Source organism: Schistocerca gregaria, chromosome 5, assembly GCF_023897955.1.
Source record: "Schistocerca gregaria isolate iqSchGreg1 chromosome 5, iqSchGreg1.2, whole genome shotgun sequence".
NCBI classification, from domain to species: Eukaryota; Metazoa; Arthropoda; class Insecta; order Orthoptera; family Acrididae; genus Schistocerca; species Schistocerca gregaria.
The window spans coordinates 629,211,044-629,236,628 of NC_064924.1; the positions used below are offsets into that span (position 1 = coordinate 629,211,044).

The following is a 25,585-nucleotide window of genomic DNA, read 5'->3' on the forward strand; positions in this document are numbered from 1 at the left end:
GTACAATGCACTTAGCTTTTCACTCTTATTAACTCAGGTCAGGCATGATTAAGTAGTAATCTCTGTCTGCGCATATTACTCTGTCTTCCACCTTTAAGCACTCAGGATTGCAAATCTTGTTCGATGCAGTCCCAAACAACCAGTCTTTTCTTCTCATCCAGTACGATAAGTCTCTCCGGACCAATGGTTCTGGGTGACTTTCCCGAAACCTACCCCTCTCCAGTCCTTTTCCTTCACCACTCTTCCTTCCCCTTCAACCCTTCTACCTGAAGGAGCCATTAGTCCAAAAGGTTGCCAGTTACAACATGTCTTATGTGGATGTTCTGCCACTGCTTGTTGATAATCTATCCGATTAAATATTCTATCCTTTTCATAATATAGTTAAAAATAGTGTTTTATTACAAAACATTGAACAACAGCTGACATTTAAATACAGACGATAACAAATTACGCGACTTCATCAGGAGACAAGTTGAAAATAAAGAACTAGCATGTTTCATGAAGTGGGGATTGTCCATTGGGTAACAAACAACCATGTCTGTTTAATATTTTTCTTAATACTTACAATGCATTTACCACTAGTAGTGTAAAGAATCCACAAAAATCTGCTAAATGCATGAAATTAAACAGATTGTGACAAAACTGCCTATGCGCCGCAGGCATATTTTGTAACAAATCTCATTTTCTCTGATAAAATGAGTCCACATGACAACTAAGGCCCTTATACATACGTGCTATGTATGGCTTGAGAGGCTAGTCTGCAGCCAAATCATTCTTGATATTCATTTTTACTTGACATCTACAGTCCACTTTCCATATCTCTATTAATGATAACAAAAAAAATCTTAACAAGATAATTTACTCATGTTTTATGAATTTTGCAAATAGGAAGGAAGGTTTGTGTCAGTGCCCTACTGGCGAACAGCTCATCAGTGGTTGCACATACGCTTTGATAGGGCAAGGATGGGGTGTGAAAGTTGTTGTGGCTTTTAAAAGGAACCATAACCGCATTCAGTTCCACTGATTTAGAGAGAGGGGAGGAAAAAAAAAAAAAATTATGGAGAGCTGACAGGGATTTGAAATCCATTCCTCTTGAATTCAATTCTTTGGTGGCAACTTGACCAATATATTCATATGACAACTGCATCCGAAATGACTTTTGCATATGCTTCAGGATTGGCCCTTTATTTTATTTGTGCCTCTAGCACCCATTTTGTGTCACATTTTAATATAAATACATTCTACGGAATGCACAGTTATGTATAGTTTGCAACCAACAGAACTTGTGTGATACTGGTGTGCTTCAATGAGGTTGCCTATGTTGTTCTTTCCAGTATTTCTGTGAGTACCATCTAACACATTAAGAATTATATCACAATTTGATCAAAGTGAAAATCGACAGAATTTATTTAACCAAACTGTAGATACAATTTTTATTAATATAAACTCATTTTAAGAGTATGCATTCTGCAAAATGTATTACAATGTAGCAGTGACTATGAATGCCAGAAAAAATGTATTTTATAATACTACTATACAAAAAATAAATGCACAGATAATAATGTATCCAACAATGTCTCAAATTTTGTAGTGTAATAATGCACAAAGCATCAGAGTCAATATTGCTAACAAAACAGTACAACAATGAAATCTATTTACTTATATCTATCTCTTCCTAATCCTTTGGTGTTGCTCTTTACTAGTTCTTCATTTTCTATTTAAAGAAATAAAACTAAGCACACATTAGGAATTATAAAACATAATCTATTAGTAAAAACATGTTAGGTAGCCTTGTGCTGAAAAATATCTTTCTTTCCTCCTCTAAAGTGGATACATTTTGTTTAAGCTCTGAGGAAAATAGTTATGGCTACCATATTACAATGCTTATTAATGTGAAAAAATCTCCTGTGAATATGGTAATGAGTAAATTATTTTGCTTTTAGCCTACTATGCCAAAAACACAATTTTCCATTAACCCAATATTTTACACTCAAATGAAAGGCTGTGGCTATAAAAGTGAGTTCCCAAAATTCACAAAAATTGTTGAAGTCTACAAAAATGTTCAATGTATTCTTATTCTATGAACGATAGAACGATAAATTTCTGTCAAGCCTTTCCAATCTGATTACATGAAACATCCACACAAAAGTATCAGCCTATTACAACAAATTGTTCACACAAATGAATACAATTTTCCACCTTATAAAAATCACTGTTCCAAAATCAGTAACTTAAAGAATAATACTAGATTCATTCACAAAAAAACAACTACCCAGTTTACAGATGCAATATTCCAACATACATGTTGGTTTTGAAAGAAAAGGAATGAAGGAAACATTGAAAATGTTAAAACCTTGATTTAAAAACATCACAGTGGAAATTCTGTTTCAGACTTTATTAGGGTCTTACACTCCCACTGTGAAGGTTCACATTAATATGCAAACTTAAGCCAACAAACTAAATGTTTAAATTTTCACACTGTTTAATGCCTTACTCTTTACTCTCAATTTTATCTTTGTGATAAATAATGTACAACATTTTTACAATTATAAACAATTTCCACAAAGAAGTCTACATGCACCACTGGAAATCTAACCAGTGCTAAACGACTGTTTGTTTACAATATGAGCTTCAGAGAGAGATTCTTGAGCACCTACAATGCTTAATTTTTATTGGGAAAAATGTGGTAAGGATCAAAGCTATACATTTAGAAAATTAAATAAATCTTTCCGTAACAAGGTAATGATCATTTAGAAGTGAACAGTGCAAAAAATAGTGTTAGTTTTACACAAGAATTTGTAAAATCGTTTAAGGGAAATAATTTGCACAAGGATCAATATAGTAAATTTTTCACTATTAAACTGTAATAGTTTCTGTCACGAACAATAAGGTTTACACAAGGATATATGATAAAAAGGTACAGAGTATGAAAACAAATTTAGTCATACTATTGCATACTTGTATAATTTCAAATGTTGTTAACTGAAAATGAGATTGGCCTAGTTCGTTTATAATAGAAGAAACGAAGACTGAAGGTTTTTGATGAACAAATATACAGTGGTTATTCTATTGCACAAAAATGCACTTACTTCCTTTCCTAATTCAAAACACGCCTTAAGAACCACACTATTTGAAACCATCCATGTGTGATGCTGTTTTCAAATCAGATTTGTCAAATTTACATTATTGTGCCCCCCCCCTCCCCCTCCCTACTCCCATCAGTTCACCTTACACTCTACACCTTCTTTCCATGCCAATCAGAATTTTAACTTCTTTCTATAATAATTTTTTTATTTCATTTATCACCTCACCGGTACTCTGCATAATTTTATAATGCAGTAAATAAATTGCAACCACTATCCATGCTTCCATTTAAATTCTCCTGTCTTCCTTTGTGTTTTATCCATTCACATATACTTATATAATATCTCTGAAGTTGCATTCAGCTGGATTAATCCTCAATTTATTTCTAACATTTAATTTAATGACTGAAAAACTCAACATAATGAAGTAAAACATGCACCACACAGATAGAGACAGAGAGAAGGGGGAGGAAAGGGAGTGGTGTCCCCGCCATTTCTACACAATTTTTCTACGGAATATTTCTGTGACATCTTTCAATTTAAAGTGTAAAATATACTTTGTAATAAAATAAATTCTTTGTAGAGTTCTATATCTTATGAGGCAACTTACAAATGCTACAAAACCAATACATGACAGTTTTAGATATTACCAATTAAACTTACTTCCTTAATAACACACAATTCTTCTCCATTAGTTATTTGGTGTCCTATCATTTTATCCATGGACAGAAGAGTAAAAAATATGAATTAAGTCTCCACAGAAGAACACCCAAAGGCACATATACTAGGGCTCTCTTGAGGGATACCAGAATACAAGTACTTAAGATGACATTCAGGAAATCTAAGGAAACTACATATGTTTGCTTTTACAATATGCCACAGGAAATCTCTAGTGACTAATACAATCGGATTTTTTATGATATGCTTTCACCCACTTTTGTGATGAAGTTTAATATCTATTTCCCAGCGTGCCCTTTTTCTTTTTTTTGCAATAGACATTGCAATTGTGTCTATGAAACAAGAATGGGACAGCAAATGAAGTGCAATAGTGAGGCTAAATGTTGTACTGAATCACATATGCATCCAGCAAGCAATGTCAACTATTTAGTTCCATTCTGGAATATTTTTATGGTATTGGCTAATCTTTTAATGCAGCTTAACAGTTACTCTCTCTCTCTGACAAGAGTTTCACCAATGAAACACCTCAGTTATAATCTAGCAATATTTCAGGGTGTCCTTAAGCTTAAGTGAAAGGGTCATAGGCAGAACAGAGACTGGTCTGTTTCTCACAATGATTTAGTGGGAGAAGAATTAGGCAAGGAAAATAATTTTAAGTAGAACTTCAAATTTCTTCTACCATTGTCAACTCTGAATCCCTTCACGGACATTCCAGAGTTCCCACCAACAAAGAAATGGAAACAGCATCCTCTGACAATCTAAGGAAGTAACAAGAACATTCTTCTCATATGGCACACCCGCAACCTGTTAATATGACTGAACTATGGACTGCAACACACAGAGACCATTCATCATTTGCACAATGCAGATAGTATCCCTGAACATGCACAATACAAATGATATATCTTTTACAGGAAGGCAACTTTTTGATGTATGATTCACTTGTATATCCACAAATAAATGCCACAAAGTTGTGTACAAACTATTCACCTGACATAATCTTCTATAAAAGTGGTGTCACATGAATTTCAAATTTCCCACAGCAATAATGCTATGAGAAACACATGTACATCAACAGCATGTCCCCCTTGTCAGTTTTACTCTCCTGATTCCTCTGGCAATATGCTGAAATCCCTCTAACATGATGGGAAGATACTGGAATGTCAGTGAACTAAACCTTTGGCCGAGCTTTCATATAGTATATGGAACCTGTCTCAAAATAAAATAAAAATAATAATAATTGTTCACAATGAGTGAAAGGGGGGGGGGGGTGAGCTCTAAGAAAGAAGAACACAGCTATATAGGCTTTATTTGCAAATCTAAAAATATAAGAAAAAGGAAACCGTAAATAGCTGAACAGTTCGAAGAAAGAGAGCACAGAAACTCACCTCCCCAACCCTTATCAAATCACCCTGTTTGCTACTTAATTAGGCACACAACTTACATTTGTGGCACAGAATACATTACCTGTGTGCAGAATGTGCTGCAAGAACACAAAGTAAAATGCCAATGGAATGATGTATTAGTAACCATGAAAGAACACAATATATTTAACCCCGGGACTTTGCAAAGCAAGAAATACATTATAGGTTAAAAGTGACATTCCTATTTTGTGTAGTCAGTGAAGGGTCCTCTTAAAAATATATTAGAACTAGAAAGCACAGTGCAATAGAATAGTTCAACGAATACAGATTCTTAAAACACTTTATACATGTGTCTATGTATATTTATTACCCTGTGGCACTTCAGCTCTCATTTTATGTGCTTTAACATTAAATTGTTAAAGACATACCTATATAGCCCCTTATCAACATGAACACTGTTATACTCACTACTTGAGACTTTAGATGTGCCCTCATTAAATGTCTACATAACACAAACTGTCTCAAATAATATTTTTTGAGGGATGTTAACTTCAAAATGAGTTCTTGTAATGGCAATGAACATAATGATATCTAATATAATAACAATCCATATACAACCTAGGTAACCTATCAGTTACTTATAAAGAAAAAATATTTTGTTAATGGAACTGCATTTTATGAGAGTAAAGAACCAATGAAATATGAGACAAAAGTGCAGCAGGAATGTTGAAAACTACATTTGCCAAAATTATCAGTACTGTTGGAGTTACAATAATATTCTAAGTCAGGCCATAACAGAGGTAAGTACTCACAATGAACTATCCAGAGTAAGCACATTATCACCAGGAGAGTATGGGCAATAATTGCCAGCATCAAACACTTGGCTCCCTGAGACAACATTGAAACCAAATGCTCAGTATTTCTGATAATAGTAATACCAAATATGTTAGCTATACTAATCTTAATGCAAATCATTTACTCTTTTGCCAAGAACGATAACAGGGCCCATAACTAGGCACTTCAATAGCAGTCGGCAAAACAACTCACCATCACTTCGCATTAGAGCAAACATGCAAACTGTTGGAATGTTTAATAAATTCTTGCAGTTGTATACACACTTATCTGCCCCGAGCCCCTCAGTTTCTGTAAACTGAATATCATATCTTCATTTTGTCTAACTTACTTTTAAAATGGCATTGTTGCTTTTTAAAGAGAGGGGTGGAAGGGGGGGAGAAGAAGAGAAAGAGAGGGAGAGAGGGGAGAGTGTGTGTGTGGGGGAGAGAGAGGGAGAGAGAGAGAGAGAGAGAGAGAGAGAGAGAGAGAGAGAGAGAGAGAGAGAGAATTTATTTTTGTAAATTTTAAGTGAAAATTATTTAACTAAACACTTTCACACAATTAGGTAATCAAAGACATTTTACAAGCACAACATTTGAGTTTTAATGTCTCGTGTATTCAGCAGCAATTGATGTGTGTGTTTGGTTAACACACTTTAAACAAATTATGCTGAAATTGAGAACTGACGAAGAACAAGGACACGTGAAGGAACAAACTTCAATGAAGGCAGACTGGACCATTAAGAATACAAAGAACATGAGATTTTTGATCTTTAATTGTCACTTATAATCCTTTGAAGTCTTATGGAGGCGGCACTTGGCTATTGTGTATGCTGGCTGGTTCAGGAAGTATAGCAACTTCACTACCCACTATAGCATTGATTATCTTCTTGTCATTCTTATGAAACTTTATTTTTCTTGATAATTCATCAGTCAATTTTAAAATCTTTCAACATGGTGGCATATCTATGCTGTAATTAAGTGGAGCTATTGCTATCCTGCTTTATTTCAGAAGCTACATTTAAAAATTATGATTCAGTTGTTCCAGTCTAAAACTTTTACAACATTTTAAGCTGGAAACACCTGACTGTGTACTATACAACAGTACTGCTACACCAACTATACACAAGGCTGACACATATATAGGACAAGAGAAATTTGCAGATCTAAAATACAACAGACATGCATTTTACATACAACAGCAACAACCTCATATGGATAGAAGAGTTGAAACGTGAATATGAATTGTACCCCACAGTTCAAGGACTGTGCTAAATCATAAACCTCTGGTCTGAATTAAGATCATGCAGTTACACAACCTATACAACCTGATTACTGTTCAGTTTCTTTCAATCAACAGTCGATCAGTCAGTCAGTCAGTCAGTCAGTCAGTCATTCTGCCTCTTTGGAAGTTTTAATGTACAAAATTCACTGAAAGTTCGTGTGAGTTCATATTTCCAATATAACTAAAAGTTTTCTACTATAAACAAATGCTGCCTTTTTAAATCCAAAACATTTCACTGGATCAGTTCACAACTTTGATACTTAAGTGTCACCATTCTTTATGATGCTATTTCACTGCACATTTAATCTAATCTAGGCTCTTATCACCTAAAAATGTTACACTGATCAAAGGATATTAAGATCTTCCAAATACATAGAATGGCAACAAACATAAACAGCATTGTCAGAATGTCATATTACAAGAGCCATTCACAAAAATCCAATCAAACACTCAAATACAAGAATGTCTCTACAAGAAAACTGCACTTCTCCCAAAACACACACACACACACACACACACACACACACACACACACACACACACACACACACACACACAGAGAGAGAGAGAGAGAGAGAGAGAGAGAGAGAGAGAGAGAGAGAGAGAGAGAATACAACTATCTAAGCTTCAGCTTCAGTTTTTACTTCTTTTCAAGAAACAAGTCTGCAAGGAGAAACAGCGTGAAGTACAAATGTGTTATTTATAGAATATACATGTACTGTCTGAGTAACAAATACAGAAACCTACATACATTAGTGTGGAGAAAACCAAATGAAAATGGCTTGGATGCAAAAAATGCTATTAGTAGAAGAATTGTGAGACAAGAAGGCATTTCTACTACCTCACAAAATACAAGGTGCCGTAATGGGATCAAATAGTTTTATTGGCAGGATAATCTCTACTGATCTGATATGTACAAGTAAATAAAGGACCCAATAACATGATATATTCCTTGCCCCCTCTGCATAAAGTGTTCTAGTAATTTTTACAAAAGTCAACACAAAAACCTGTTAGTTATCACACTGCTATCATACTTTTATTATGGTATTTCAAATTTACATTGTCCATTTTGATGGCAATTATTTAGCATCTCATTTTTTTTAAATGTTCTAGTAATTAATCACAGTTATTATTTTCTACACCTCTCCAGTTCTGAAATCAATCTTAAAAATTCACAAGGACAACTATGAAAAATCAGTGCTCTATTACAGCAGTAATCTACATGTAAAAGCACATGTGAGCACCCGTGCGCGCCCACACACACACACACACACACACACACACACACACACACACACACACACACACACACACACACACACTTTTTATTCATTGTAACTTATTAACAAAAAACTATTTTTTGTAGGTACTGTCTGGTCCTTAGTGGATAGCTTATTAATGGCAAATATCTTGTTTCGTTGGCTACGGGAAGACATGATACATGTTTTTATTAATCAATTATTTTTCCCAGTACAATCAACTATAAATTTTAAGCTGTCCAAAGAGAAAATTTCTAGCCAACCATTTCCTGTTAAGTTGTATGTTTATATGGATGAGTTAATACATCTTTCATACAGTTTCTATATGTATAAAAGGTAACAATAGGTCTTTTACCTCGTACAGGCCCGACACTGACTAGCGAAATACAGTACAAAAGATAAAACTTCGCAACATCCTTTTAATGAAAACAATTTTGTATTTTTCTGTGCATCCCATCATCAACTACTGATACCGATGTAAACAGCAATCACATTTATATACACCACAGCTACATTTAAAATCATAATTACACAGATTTCACATGTGCATTTGTAAAGATGTCAGGTACTTCTCAACTCACCATTCCAAAGAGCAAACAAGTCAAATCTTCTATAGTCTAATTAAAAAAGGAAAAAAAGACTTCTTGGAATGATGATTTACAAAAGTTAGTAACAAAAATAAGGCCCTCTATATTCTTATATCCACAAATGTTTGAGGGATACATGCTATCAAGGCATAATACTGCTGTATATTTCTTTACTAGTGAGCTTCCTAATACTGATGACAAAGTCTTTAAAGATCGAAAGTGATGCCCCACTGCTCACATTCATAAACGGAACGCTCACAGTATGTACTGATGTAAATTTAAATCACATACAAATATCATTAAGGCATCTTCTTAGAAAGGATTAATAAAAAACCAATAGATGTACACACACTGAACCTTGTAGTTATAAAAATGTAGTGATTCAGAACAATTCCAGTAACAAAACGGTGTTCTCTTTTATTCTAGTTTTAAGTCCCGCTGTCTAATAACTACAATGTACCTGATGTGCACCCTTCAGTTCAGCTGAATTCTATTAGCTTTTTATTCTCCATGTTGCACAACCATTTATGCTCACCACGGTTGTTTAAATACATCTCCATACAACATAAAAATTCTGCAGTGTGCTTGTACTTTAGGATCTTTGATCTTTAATATATTTTCTGCTTAAAATTTACTTTTCAGTGCATTATGTAAAATATGGCAGTATGGTAAATAAAAATAAATTCTCTTCTAAATGACTCTTTTTTAGAATATGGAAACATTAAATGGCTACAAGGTTGAGACTGATACATAAGAATGTCATTGAACTCAACTGCCGGCTGCCCCTGAGCATTTAATGTCATGTGAACCACAGTTTCAGTCTGTTGTGCCATTGTGGAATTTAAAGTTGCAGTGTAGATAGTATTACAAATATTTTATTGTTTTATGGCACTTTTCAAATAGGTAATTTTCCAAGTGTTTGAAGTTGTGTGCATTTGTGGGGGGTGGGGGGAGAGAAAGCGAGTGGGGAGAGGGGAGGAGTGTAGGAGATCAGCAAAAATCAAATTCACTTCAATACTTTGGAACAACTGAAAACACTGCAACATTAAATTTATACTTTTATAAATGAATATCTTATCTTCAGCAATAGGCAGACAATAGCTGAGCTCTGATGTTCTATAAACCAGTATAGATTCTTAGCCCTATAAATGAAATGTAATGGAGGGTGATAATATGAACTAAATTAAGCTATTAACTTATATGAACAACACTAGGAAGTTCATTTTCAGTACTTTTTCTCAAGGCAAATCAGTAACATTTTATAGGAATGGGTAAAGGTGTAGACAATTTCTAGTTGCTGTTTTCTAATTCCCATCAAACCATGGTTCTTAATATAATAAATCAGTCTTTCTTGGAAAGAACACATTACTTGTGTATAACCTCAGCAGTCTACATTTTTTTAGTACAGTTTGCAACAATATTTATTGAATCTAATTGTGAATGTATGTATGTATGTAGATACCAAACTTCCACACAATAATGTAAATGAGTCATATTTTCTGCATTATGTAGTGTGTCTCCAGCATTTCCTGACTAGATGTAACGATCAGGTGTCTCCTGAGATTCTATAATGGGCAGCCAACAGGAAGAGAGCACTTGCATCATAAATTTCTATTTAAAACCTATTTCTTATAATCTCCAAACTTTAATGTTTCCACATCTCTGTATTCCGATACACTTATTACTACACAATATTAAAAGCACTTTTATACTCAACACACATACAACTACTTTAAAAGCTGCATCCGAGGCATGTGGAACTTCACAACTGTTGTTTACAAACAGTATCTCATAAACAAACTGCATCAATTAAAAATATATAACTGTAAAGGACATCAAAATAGGAAACGATAACGATCAAACACACTACAGATACGTTTATTCATAGTATGCACCTTACATCTCTGGACGTGACTTAATGTTATTAGGAAGGGGACATATTGCAACCCCATTAGTTTGCTGTTGAACTCTAATTCCTAAGATATCACAGATGTTATACACCCAATGCCTTGAATGACATAGGCAATCATGTTAACTATATTTAATCTAAGACATTTCTCAAAATATTATTAATGCAGACTTCCCAAGTGTCAAAAACATCTACATTGATCCCAACAGTATAATTTTGTGACTACTTTTGTCACATTGCACAGACTCAATATTAATAGCTGGCAAAATGAAACAGTCTTTGTGCATTTGTTTTACAATATTAATCCACACACCTTCACTAATATAGTGTACAAAATGTTCTCAAACTTGCACAGAACTGCTTACATAAGTCTTCGGTGATTATTGGAATGATATATTATACACCCTCCTTTTAACTGGCTCCTGAACCCAACAATTTAACATTAATGGTTTAGTGGTTATCTTTCAAAATCTCAGGCACAGCACCATAAAAAGTACATTTCACTACATCTTTCTTCATTTAGACTAGTGGTTGTAAATAAATAACTGCTCACTTCCTAAGCCTTTAAATGTCTTCCCCAAGGAATGCACATATCTTCTGCAAAACAGGTCTGATGAAGATATAAAAAGTACAATGACATGCTTATAATTGTAGCATGCAAAACAAATCAGGAGAGAGAAGGCTATGTGCTCAAGTTATGCACATACAAGTTAACTGGTTTAATAATTGCACCTGGAACCCTGGCAAACATTACCACAGTCATTTAACTTAAAACAGTTGAGACAAACAAATAAAATGTTTTAGATGCTATACATTGATTGTAGCTCATCTCAGTTGACTCTGTACACTTTTCTGATACAGGTGACAAAACTGGTCATGTAGGAATACATAAATAACCATAACACTGTATTCAACATAAAATTCTGTGTCCCATACATATACCGAGACCTGTAAGTTTTAACAATTTTTATTTGTCGATTAAATGGAAAAGTATGTAGACCATTTTAAATTTATCACAGATTGTACCAGGAAGCCTCCACAACAAATAAAAGTTGCTTTCAGCAAATCATCAGATAAACAGGCATGCGCGTAAGCTTATTGCCCTATTCACAACCAGTTCAAATGACTCCTGTGGATATAATCACCAATAAAACTGAACTGTATTGTTCTTCTTGACAATAAAATATTTTGCTCCAAGTGACCACAGAGTAAATGTTTTAAATTTACTTAAAAGATATACCACATTGTATCTGCAGCAGCTCATATTTGACAGCGGATTACAGATTCTTGCAGTGAGCAGTTTGTGTTGACCACTAAGTAATGCTGCAGAGTAAATGCCTAGATGCATGAGGTGCTCTTGCTACAGTATGCATATTCTACTCACAGAATATTAGCTGAGCCGAGATTTCCTACAAGAATAGTTTCATTATGCTGTTTCAGTATCTCTCAGTACCTGCAGGATGTACTCATCAGAATCTCCCAGGATAGGGTTGAGTATAACCTCAGGTAATGTAACATCGTCCAGTGGGGCCCAGGTTCTCTTCAATTCTCTGCTGATTTCCTGAGTACAGAGATAGACAGCATTAGCTCCAACAGGCCACTACAGTTGCCTGCTATTGCTGTAAAATTATTAGGAAAGAAAAGTACATTAAACTTTGGATCACAGAAAATCTTGAGACACTGCAAGACACTGAGACACTGTAGAAATAATATTCACACTTTTCTGTTATTTGAAGTGGAAAAGCACATTACACTGATTAAGTAGTGTTCCCATTAGAAAATTAATCACATCAATGACTCCTTTGCTTCAAACACCTTAAAACATTAGATGATAATCAAAAAAATTTACAAAAATGCATCAGCAAAATATGGTGGTCACTGTGACCATAATCTTACAATAATTAGGATGGGTTATAAATCATATACTGTATTAAAGACATTTAATAAAATGTGGCAACCAGAAATTAGTATGTCACAAGCCATCTCACTGTGGCTAGTCCATCAAAGAGCAATGCTCTACTCTTGACCATGCAACAACTTCTGTCAATTAAACAAATGGAAGTAGGATGTTCATTCTCATGTTCTTGAGACAACACATTGTAACCAACTCCCACTATCACTCATCAAAAGGAAATTACTGCCAGTGCACCAGCATAAGCCACAGCAAAAGGTATCATGAACTCATTCCTATCTATCAGAACGAGTCTTCTGATGCCTCTTCATACACATACAGTCACTGTAATGGACTGTTTCACGTACAAATGAAAGAAATGCTGCGCGTTAAACATTTTCGCCAGATATTAATGCCTTGATTGTCAAGCTAGATACAAAATTGTGGGTTTTTAACAAATGCAACATTGTTCTTTAAGTGGGCCCTGTCAATTATATTCATCTACTCAGTATCTTAGGTGAAAATTGTTTCATATTACTAAAGAGAATGTGCGCGTTTAGTCCATCTTAATGAATATTCTAACAAAAATTATCACTTTTTAACAATATAGTGTAGTTTAAATCTACATCTACATCCATACTCCGCAAGCCACCTGACTGTGTGTGGTGGGGGGTACCCTGAGTACCTCTATCGGTTCTCACTTCTATTCCAGTCTCTTATTGTTCGTGGAAAGAAGGATTATCGGTATGCTTCTGTGTGGGCTCTAATCTCTCTGATTTTATCCTCATGGTCTCTTCGCGAGATATATGTAGGAGGGAGCAATATACTGCTTGACTCTTCGGTGAAGGTATGTTCTCAAAACTTTAACAAAAGCCCGTACCGAGCTACCGAGCGTCTCTCCTGCAGACTCTTCCACTGGAGTTTATCTATCATCTCCATAACGCTTCCGCGATTACTAAATGATCCTGTAACGAAGCGCGCTGCTCTCCGTTGGATCTTCTCTATCTCTTCTATCAACCCTATCTGGTGCGGATCCCACACTGCTGAGCAGTATTCAAGCAGTGGGCGAACAAGTGTATTGTAACCTACTTCCTTTGTTTTCGGATTGCATTTCCTTAGGATTCTTCCAATGAATCGTAGTCTGGCATCTGCTTTACCGACGATCAACTTTATATGATCATTCCATTTTAAATCACTCCTAATGAGTACTCCCAGATAATTTATGGAATTAACTGCTTCCAGTTGCTGACCAGCTATTTTGTAGCTAAATGATAAGGGATCTATCTTTCTATGTATTCGCAGCACATTACACTTGTCTACATTGAGATTCAATTGCCATTCCCTGCACCATGTGTCAATTCGCTGCAGATCCTCCTGCATTTCAGTACAATTTTCCATTGTTACAACCTCTCGATACACCACAGCATCATCTGCAAAAAGCCTCAGTGAACTTCCGATGTCATCCACCAGGTCATTTATGTATATTGTGAATAACAACTGTCCTATGACTCTCCCCTGCGGCACACCTGAAATCACAGTTACTTCGGAAGACTTCGCTCCATTGAGAATGACATGCTGCGCTCTGTTATCTAGGAACTCCTCAATCCAATCATACAATTGGTCTGATAGTCCGTATGCTCTTTCTTTGTTCATTAAATGACTGTGGGGAACTGTGTCAAACGCCTTGCGGAAGTCAAGAAACACGGCATCTATCTGTGAACCCGTGTCTATGGCCCTCTGAGTCTCGTGGACTAATAGCGCGAGCTGGGTTTCACACGACCGTCTCTTTCGAAACTCGTGCCGATTCCTACAGAGTAGATTTCTAGTCTCCAGAAAAGTAATTATACTCGAACATAATACGTGTTCCAAAATTCTACAACTGATCGACGTTAGAGATATAGGTCTATAGTTCTGCACATCTGTTCGACGTCCCTTCTTGAAAACGGGGATGACCTGTGCCCTTTTCCAATCCTTTGGAACGCTTCGCTCTTCTAGATACCTACGGTACACCGCTGCAAGAAGGGGGGCAAGTTCCTTCACGTACTCTGTGTAAAATCGAACTGGTATCATATCAGGTCCAGTGGCCTTTCCGCTTTTGAGCGATTTTAATTGTTTCTCTATCCCTCTGTCATCTATTTCGATATCTACCATTTTGTCATCTGTGCGACAATCTGGAGAAGGAACTACAGTGCAGTCTTCCTCTGTGAAACAGCTTTGGAAGAAGACATTTAGTATTTCGGCCTTTAGTCTGTCATCCTCTGTTTCAGTACCATTTTGATCACAGAGTGTCTGGACATTTTGTTTTGATCCACCTACCGCTTTGACATAGGACCAAAATTTCTTAGGATTTTCTGCCAAGTCAGTACATAGAACTTTACTTTCGAATTCACTGAACGCCTCTCGCATAGCCCTCCTCACACTACATTTCGATTCGTGTAATTTTTGTTTGTCTGCAAGGCTTTGGCTATGTTTATGTTTGCTGTGAAGTACCCTTTGCTTCCACAGCAGTTTTCTAACTCGGTTGTTGTACCACAGTGGCTCTTTTCCATCTCTTACGATCTTGCTTGGCACATCCTCATCTAACGCATATTGTATGATGGTTTTGAACTTTGTCCACTGATCCTCAACACTATCTGTACTTGAGACAAAACTTTTGTGTTGAGCCATCAAGTACTCTGAAATCTGCTTTTTGTCACTTTTGCTAAACAGAAAAATCTTCCTACCTTTCTTAATATTTCTATTTACAGCTGAAATCATCGATGCAGTAGCCGCTTTATGATCGCTGATTCCCTGTTCTGCATTAACTAATTCAAATAGTTCGGGTCTGTCACCAGAAGGTCTAATATGTTATCGCCACGAGGTGGTTCTCTGTTTAACTGGTCAAGGTAGTTTTCAGATAAAGCACTAAAAAAAATTTCACTGGATTCTTTTTCCCTGCCACCTGTTATGAACGTGTCCCAGTCTATATTCGGCAAATTAAAATCTCCACTCAGAACTATAACATGGTGGGGAAATCTACTCGAAATATTTTCCAAATTATATAAATTAAATAAAATAGAAAGAAACTTCCACACAGTAAAAATATATTAAAAAAAAAAAAAAAAGGTTCCAAGACTTACCAAGTGGGAAAGTGCCGGTAGACAGGCACAATAAATAAAACACACAAACACACACACAGAATCTCTAGCTTTCACAACCGACGGTTGCTTCTTCAGGAAAGAGGAAAGAAGAGGGAAAGACGAAAGGATGTGGGTTTTAAGGGAGAGGCTAAGGAGTCATTCCAATCCCGGGAGCGGAAAGACTTACCTTAGGGGGGAAAAAGGATAGGTGTACACGCGATCGCACGCGCCCACACACACACACACACACACACACACACACACACATCCATCCGCACACACACACACACACACACACACACACACACACACACACACACACACACACACACAAGCAGACATTTGTAAAGGCAAAGAGTTCGGGCAGAGATGTCGGTCGAGGCGGATGTAGAGAGGCAAAGAAGATGTTGAAAGACAGGTGAGGCATGAGCGGCGGCAACTTGAAATTAGCAGAGGTTGAGGCCTGGCAGATATCGACTAGAGAGGATATACTGAAGGGCAAGTTCCCATCTCCGGAGATTGGATAGGTTGGTGTTTGTGGGAAGTATCCAGATAACCCGGACGGTGTAACACTGTGCCAAGATGTGCTGGCCTTTCGCCAAGGCATGTTTAGCCACAGAGTGATCCTCATTACCAACAAACACTGTCTGCCTGTGTCCATTCATGCGAATGGACAGTTTGTTGCTGGTCATTCCCACATAGAAAGCGTCACAGTGTAGGCAGATCTGTTGGTAAATCACGTGGGTACTTTCACTCGTGGCTCTGCCTTTGATCATGTACACCTTCCGAGTTACAGGACTGGAGTAGGTGGTGGTGGGAGGGTGCATAGGACAGGTTTTACACCGGGGGCGGTTACAAGGGTAGGAGCCAGAGGGTGGGGAAGGTGGTTTGGGGATTTCATAGGGATGAACCAAGAGGTTAGGTGGACGGCGGAAAGACACTCATGGTGGAGTGGGGAGGATTTCATGAAGGATGGATCTCATTTCGGGGCAGGATTTTAGGAAGTCATATCCCTGCTGGAGAGCCACATTCAGAGTCTGACCCAGTCCCGGGAAGTATCCTGTCACAAGTGGGGCACTTTTAGGGTTGTTCTGTGAGAGGTTCTGGGTTTGAGGGGATGAGGAAGTGGCTCTGGTTATTTGCTTCTGTACCAGGTCGGGAGGGTAGTGGCGGGATGCGAAAGCTGTTTTCAGGTTGTTGGTGTAATGATTCAGGGATTCAGGACTGGAGCAGATTTGTTTGCCACGAAGGCCTAGGCTGTAGGGAAGGGACCGTTTGATATGAAATGGGTGGCAGCTGTCATAATGGAGGTAGGCCTCAAACTTAAAGTTCCCATCTCTGGCTGCAATCCTTCTTTCCATCAGTCCTTAAACCAGTTCCAAACTGCACAATCCATAGCCCTCACCCACCTAATCCTTCACCTATACATCGACTCGGCCAATGAACACACCCGTCAACTACTATCCCAAATAAAAAAGTCCTCAATCTTTCCTATCCCACATCCACACCGGCTGTTCATAGCATCCTCCTACAGGCTAACTGCAAATTAGAACAGCATGCCACCCTCCACCTCTAAAAACTATCCAATCTCCTGGTTTTCCACCTCTGGAAAGGCAACTCACTCACCCTCCACAACCTTTCCAACAAACCTCAACTTCCTCTCATTGCACACAGACCCAGTCTCTCCCATCTACTCAATCTCCCACTTCCAGCTCCACTCCCCCCAACACCTCAAAATTCTAGTCAACACAATCCGGAACCACAACACCCCAATTCAGTAGTTAACCTTTCCTCCAAACCTCTCTCCCAATCCGAAACCTCTGTCCTATCCAAAGGCCTCACCTTCAGCCCCACTCCCAGGTTCAACCAAACTGCCCTTGTCAAAGATTTATTGTTCTACACTCGTAGTCTCTGCTGGAAATATCACTTTGGCACCAAAAAAAATAATCCTGATCCCACTCCTAATGATCCAACTCCCCAAGACACTATCCAAATTGAACCCTGCCTGGAACAGTTCCGTCCTCCATCACAGCGGGACCCACCTCCTCTTCCTCAAAATCACCCTCTCCAAACCTTCCAGGAATTTCTCACTTCCAGCCTTGCCTCTCAATCTTTCTTGAAAAACCTTAATCCTACTCCCAACATCACCACAGCCGAAGCCCAGACTATCCGCGATCAAAAAGCTGACCGATCCATCATCATTCTTCTGGCTGACAAGGGTTCCACGACCGTGGTACTTGATAGTCGGGAGTATGTGGCTGAGGGACTGCGTCATCTTTCAGACAACTCTACATACAAAGTTTGCCACGGTAATCCCATTCCTGACGTAAAGGCGGAGATTCAAGGAATCCTCAGAACCTTAGGCCCCCTACAAAACCTTTCACCTGACTCCATCAAACTCTTGACCCCACCGACACCTCGCACTCCTACCTTCTACCTACTTCCTAAAATTCACAAACCCAGTCATCCCAGCCGTCCCATTGTAGCTGGTTACCAAGCCCCCACAGAATGTATCTCTGCCTACGTAGATCAACACCTTCAACCCATTACATGCAGTCTCCCATCCTTCATCAAAGACACCAACCACTTTCTCGAATGCCTGGAATCCTTACCCAGTCTGTTACCCCTGGAAACCATCCTTGTAACCCTTGATGCCACTTCCCTATACACAAATATCCCACACATCCAGGGCCTCGCTGCAATGGAGCACTTCCTTTCACGCCGATCACCTGCCACCCTGCCTAAAACCTCTTTCCTCGTCACCTTAGCCAGCTTCATCCTGACCCACAACTTCTTCACTTTTGAAGGCCAGACATACCAACAATTAAAGGGAACAGCCATGGGTACCAGGATGGCCCCCTCATATGCCAACCTATTTATGGGTTGCTTAGAGGAAGCCTTCTTGGTTATCCAAGCCTGCCAACCCAAAGTTTGGTACAGATTTATTGACGACATCTTCATGATCTGGACTCACAGTGAAGAACAACTCCTGAATTTCCTCTCCAACCTCAACTCCTTTGGTTCCATCAGATTCACGTGGTCCTACTCCAAATCCCATGCCACTTTCCTTGACGTTGACCTCCATCTGTCCAATGGCCAGCTTCACACATCCGTCTACATCAAACCCACCAACAAGCAACAGTACCTCCATTATGACAGCAGCCACCCATTCCATATCAAACGGTCCCTTCCCTACAGCCTAGGCCATCGTGGCAAACTAATCTGCTCCAGTCCTGAATCCCTGAACCATTACACCAACAACCTGAAAACAGCTTTCGCATCCCGCAACTACCCTCCCGACCTGGTACAGAAGCAAATAACCAGAGCCACTTCCTCATCCCCTCAAACCCAGAACCTCTCACAGAAGAACCCTAAAAATGCCCCACTTGTGAAAGGATACTTCCCAGGACTGGATCAGACTCAATGTGGGTCTCCAGCAGGGATACGACTTCCTAAAATCCTGCCCCGAAATGAGATCCATCCTTCATGAACTCCTCCCCACTCCACCAAGAGTGTCTTTCCGCCGTCTCCCCAAACCACCTTCCCCACCCTCTGGCTCACCCTTGTAACCGCCCCCGGTGTAAAACCTGTCCTATGCACCCTCCCACCACCACCTACTCCAGTCCTGTAACTCGGAAGGTGTACATGATCAAAGGCAGAGCCACGAGTGAAAGTACCCACGTGATTTACCAACAGATCTGCCTACACTGTGACGCTTTCTATGTGGGAATGACCAGCAACAAACTGTCCATTCGCATGAATGGACACAGGCAGACAGTGTTTGTTGGTAATGAGGATCACACTGTGGCTAAACATGCCTTGGTGAAAGGCCAGCACATCTTGGCACAGTGTTACACCGTCCGGGTTATCTGGATACTTCCCACAAACACCAACCTATCCAATCTCCGGAGATGGGAACTTGCCCTTCAGTATATCCTCTCTAGTCGATATCCGCCAGGAACATACCTCCGCTAATTTCAAGTTGCCACCGCTCATACCTCACCTGTCTTTCAACATCTTCTTTGCCTCTGTACTTCCGCCTCGACTGACATCTCTGCTCCAACTCTTTGCCTTTACATATGTCTACTTGTGTGTGTGTGTGTGTGTGTGTGTGTGTGTGTCTGTCTGTCTGTCTGTCTGTCTGTGTGTGTGTGTGTGTGTGTGTGTGTGTGTGTGTGTGTGTGTGTGCGTGCGTGCGTGCGTGCGTGCGTGCGTGCGTACACCTGTCCTTTTTTCCCCCTAAGGTAAGTCTTTCCGCTCCCGGGATTGGAATGACTCCTTAGCCTCTCCCTTAAAACCCACATCCTTTCGTCTTTCCCTCTCCTTCCCTCTTTCCTGAAGAAGCAACCGTCGGTTGTGAAAGCTAGAGATTCTGTGTGTGTGTTTGTGTGTTTTATTTATTGTGCCTGTCTACCGGCGCTTTCCCGCTTGGTAAGTCTTGGAATCTTTGTTTTTAATATATAGTGTAGTTTGATAGATAAAAAATCTACACACTTAAACAGCAGCAGAACACACACATAAAAGAAGATTATACTCGTGCAAACTTTCTGAGCTCGTGGCTCCTCCTTCCAGCAGAAGGTTGAAGGGGAAGGTTTTTTTTTTGGGTTTAAGGGCGCTCAGCTACTGAGGTCATTTAGCGCCCAGTCACAATTATAGGAGCACATAGAATCTAGTAAAACTCAAGGGGGGGGGGGGGGGGGGGGGACACACACATCAGAAAGTTCTTACAAAGATGCAGATAAAATAAGTGAAAGAGTTAGATGTCTTTGGACAAGCCAGTCAAAGTAATAAAACAAAGAACACGTGCAGCTGCTCAAGCATCATCAGCTAAAATATCCTGTAGAGTACATGGCAGAGAGAAGACAACACGAGATTGACTAAAACGGGGACACGACAATAAAACATGCCGCACTGTCAATGCATGACCACAAGGGCACTGCGGGGCTGGGTCACCAGAGAGCAGGTAGCGGTGGCTAAACCGGCAATGTCCAATCCGCAAACTGGTCAGAAGGACCTCTTCTCGCCGAGATGGTCAGGAGGAGGTTGTCCAAGCAGTTGGGAACGGTTTTACGGCCTGGAGCTTGTTTCCTTGAAGTGATGACCAAGTATCCCACCACAATGACACAAGCCTCTTACAAACAACCCCACTAATGTCAGATGACGAGACACAATGGGAGGCTGGCCGAGGCAGGAGGACTGCAGCCTTGGCTGCAGCATCAGCAGCCTCATTCCCAGGCACTCCTACATGGCCGGGAACCCACAGAAAGCTGACAGGAGAGCCATCATCAGCAAAAGAATGGAGGGATTGCTGGATCCGTTGCACCAAGGGATGGACCGGATATGGAGCTCCAAGGCTCTGAAGAGCACTGAGTGAATCAGAGCAAAGTACATACAATGAATGGTGGTGGCAGCGGGCATACTGAACAGACTGATGGAGAGCAAAAAGCTCGGCCGTAAAGCTGGAACACTGGTCGAGGAGCCGGTATTTAAAGGTGACGGCTCCGACGACAAAGGCACAGGCGACACCATCATCAGTTTTGGAGCCATCAGTGTAAATAAAGGTGTGACTGGCAAGTTGCGCACGAAGTTCGACAAACCGTGAGCAATACACTGCAGCCGGAGTACCCTGCTTTGGGAGCGAGCTGAGGTCGAGATGAATATGAACCGGAGCCTGGAGCCAAAGTGGTGTCGGTCTCTCACCCTCTCTGAAGGTGGTAGGGAGGGCAAAATCCCATTGTCGAAGCAGGCGACGAAAGCGGACACCAGGGGGCAGCAGGGCAGACACGTACAACCCATACTGACGGTCGAGAGAATCGGCGAAGAAGGACTGATAAGAGGGGTGGTTGGGCATTGACAACAGCCGGCAGGCATACCGACAAAGCAGTACGTCGCGCCGGTAGGTCAATGGTAATTTGGCAGCTTCAGCATAAAGACTCTCGATGGGACTAGTGTAGAATGCTCCGGTCGCAAGACGTAATCCCTGATGGTGGATGGAGTTGAGACGGCCTAAGAGGGATGGCTGAGCAGACAAGGCTCCCATAATCCAGCTTTTTCGGACTATGGACCGATACAAGCAAAGCAGGACAGTGCAATCCGCTCCCCAAGATGAACCACGAAGAACTCTGAGGACATTAAGGGAACGTGTACAATGGGCAGCCAAATAAGAGACGTGCGGAGACCAACAAAGTTTCCTGTCCAGTGTGAGCCCTAGAAACTTAGTTGTTTCCACGAATGGGAGAACAACGGGACCGAGATGTAAGGATGGCTGAAGGAACGCTTTATATCGCCAAAAGATGACGCAAACTGTCTTCTCTTCAGAGAACCGGAAGCCATTAGCCACACTCCATGAGTACAGGCTGTCAAGACAACACTGAAGGCAGCGCTCCAGGAGGCATGTTCTCTGGGCACTGCAGTAGATCGCGAAGTCATCGACAAAAAGAGAGCCTGAGACATTGGGTGGAATGCAATCCATAATTGGATTGATCGCTATGGCAAAAAGGGCTGCCTGAGACATTAGGTGGAATGCAATCCACAATTGGATTGATCGCTATGGCAAAAAGGACTACGCTCAAGACGGAGCCCTGAGGCACTCCGTTCTCCTGGAGGAAGATGTTGGACAGTGCGGAACCCAAACGTACCCTAAACTTTCGATCTGTTAAAAAGGAATCAATAAAAAGGGGCAGGCGACTATGGAGACCCCACCTGTGCATAGGGCAGAGGATACCTCCTCTACAACAGGTATCATAAGCCTTCTCCAAATCGAAGAACACGGCTACCGTTCGGCGCTTTCGCAAAAAGTTGGTCATGATGAATATCGACAAGGTCACAAGGTGGTCAACAGCGGAGCGGCGGCGACGAAAGCCGCATTGAACATTGGTAAGTAGCCGTTGAGATTCAAGAATCCAAACTAACTGAGTGTTAACCATGCGCTCCTGCCAGGTGGCTCTTGCTGAGGCTGGGTGGCGCCCGTGGGGAGAGCCCCTGGTCGGTTACGAGTAAGGTTACAGACACAGCTTGTAAGAGAAATGGGGCAGTAACTAGAAGGAAGATATCTATCCTTCCCGGGTTTTGGTATAGGAACAATGACGGCGTCACGCCAACGCATGGGGACTTGACCTTTGGTCCAGACGTGATTGTAGGTATGAAGTAGAAAGTTTTTGCCTGCCAGAGAAAGGTGTGTCAGCATCTGAACGTGAATGGCATCTGGCCCCGGAGCAGAGGACCGGGATAGTGCAAGTGCACGTTCGAGTTCCCGCATAGTAAAGGGGGCATTATAATTTTCCAGATTCAGTGAGTGGAAGGAAGGTCGCCGAGCCTCTTCTGCCTCTTTCCTGGGAAGGAAGGCAGGGTGGTAATGGGCGGAGCTTGAAACCTCCGCGAAAAAGCGGCCGAAGGTGTTGGAGACATCCACAGGATCAACAAGTACCTCATTACCTGAAGTTAGGCCAAGTACCGAGGAGTGGGCCTTAATGCCAGACAGCCGGCGCAGGCCACTCCAGACGACAGAAGAGGGAGTAATGTTAAAGGAGCTGGTGAAAGAGGCCCAACAAGCTTTTTTGCTGTCTTTGATGCCTCTACGGCATTGCGCTCAGAGTCGTTTGTATCCAATACAATTCGCCAACGTAGGATGGCAGCAAAAGGTGCGTAAAGCACGTCGTCGAGCACGGATAGCGTCTCCAAGCCTCTTTCCACCAGGGGACGGAAATGCGACGTGAAGAAGAGGTAGTGCGAGGAATGGAACGTTCGGCAGCATTGATGATAACAGCCGTGAGGTATTCAACCTAACTGTCGCAACTGAGAAAATCGTGGTCCGGAAAGGTCGCCAGGGAGGAGTAAAGTCCCCAGTCAGCTTTCGGTATGTTCCAGCTCGAAGGACATGGGGATGGGGTGTGGTGCAGGAGACGAACGACACAGCGGAAATGGTCGCTCGAATAGGTGTCAGAAAGGACATACCACTCGAACCGACGGGCAAGAGTGGTAGAACAGATCGAGAGGTCCAAGTGGGAGTAGGTATGAGTAGAGTCCGAGAGGAAAGTTGGGGCGCCACTATTGAGGCAGACAAGATTGAGATGGTTGAAGACATCCGCCAAGAGGGAGCCTCTCTGACAGGATGCAGGAGAGCCCCAAAGGGGATGATGGGCATTGAAGTCGCCAAACAATAAAAACGGCGGAGGAAGCTGAACAATCAGATGCATCATGTCAGCCCGACTAATTGCGGACGACGATGGAGTGTAGACAGTACAAACAGAAAAAGTAAAGGTAGAAAAAGTAATACGGACAGCTATTGCTTGGAGTGGGGTGGTCAATGAGATTGGATGGTAATAGACATCGTCCCGAACGAACAACATGACCCCACCATGAGCTGAAATACCGTCCACAGGGGTGAGGTCAGACCGCTCCAAGGTATAGTGGGTAAAAGCAATATGGTCAGTTGGGCGCAACTTGGTTTCCTGGAGACCAAGGACAAGTGGACAGTGCAGGTGGAGGAGCAGTTGTAATTCCTCCCGATTAGATCAAATACCTCTTATGTTCCAATGTAACAAAGCCATCGCTAGTCAGAAAAAAAGGGTGAACGAAACGGGTGAAGAGCTGGTCACCTCGACAGCCGTGGAGGGCCAGGTTTCGAGGGAACAACGCTACAACCGGCGGGAAGCGGATCCTGTTCCATCGAGTCGTTGCCAGCTGCGGCCGCATTCCTGGGCTGCGTAGGAGGGGCAGCATCATTCGCCGACGACAGACAGCTGAGCGCCTGGCAGCAGAGCGTCCCGGCGAAACTGAGGACGGCTGGGAGCAGCGACTCACGGATGGAGCGTCAGACGAAACGCGCCACAGTGGAGAGGGGAATAAAGACTTCTTCTTGGAGGCCTTCTTGGAAGTCCGATGAGGCACGGGGATGGTGGGCTGGACCCGAAGAAGGTCCTCACGCGCGGCGTCCGTTTTGGAATGCCGGACCTCGGAAGCCGGGGTCCGGAACGTTTCCCCGATGGATGCCTGAGAAGAGGATCGCTTCTCAGGTGGTGGAGGGGGAGAAGGAGGAAGGGTGGCTGGGGCAGAGGGGGCAGGGGCTGCGAGGGAGGAGGATTTGGAAGGGATCGATTTGGGAGGCGGAGGCATAGACCCCGAATGGGGTGAGGAGGTGGAGGGGGGACAGGATAGGGGTGAGGATACTGTGGAAGGAGTGGACACGACTGAGGCAAACTAAGTCATCAACATCACGGGATGGATGCGGTTATATTTCTTCCTGGCCTCAGAATAAGAGAGACAGTCCAAAGTTTTTATTTCCTGAATCTTCTTCTCCTTCTGATTCGCGGGACAGTCTAAAGATCTAGGCGAGTGGAGGCCAGGACAATTGACGCACCGAGGTGGTGGGGTGCATGTATGTTTCTCACGAAGAGGACGTCCACAATCGCCACAAAGGGGCTCAGCCTCACACCGTGACGACATGTGCCAGAAGCGCAAACACCGAAAGCAGCGCATAGAAGGCGGGACCTAAGGTCGCACGTCGCACCGGTAGCACATTACCTTTACCTTCTCCGGGAGAACATTCCCCTCGAAGGCGAGGATAAAGGCCCTGGTG

At 41.3% G+C, this 25,585-nt stretch overlaps 1 protein-coding gene across 1 annotated transcript in view; it reads right to left on the minus strand.

The window, feature by feature from the left end:
• Nucleotides 1-1,389: 1,389 nt before the first annotated feature.
• Nucleotides 1,390-25,585, minus strand: part of LOC126271896 (F-box only protein 33) — a 96,470-nt gene continuing 72,274 nt past the window's right edge. The window contains exon 7 of the mRNA XM_049974278.1: nucleotides 1,390-12,559. Within this exon, the coding sequence (XP_049830235.1) occupies nucleotides 12,425-12,559 (135 nt within the window). The 3' untranslated portion in view covers nucleotides 1,390-12,424. The remainder of the gene's footprint in view (nucleotides 12,560-25,585) is intronic.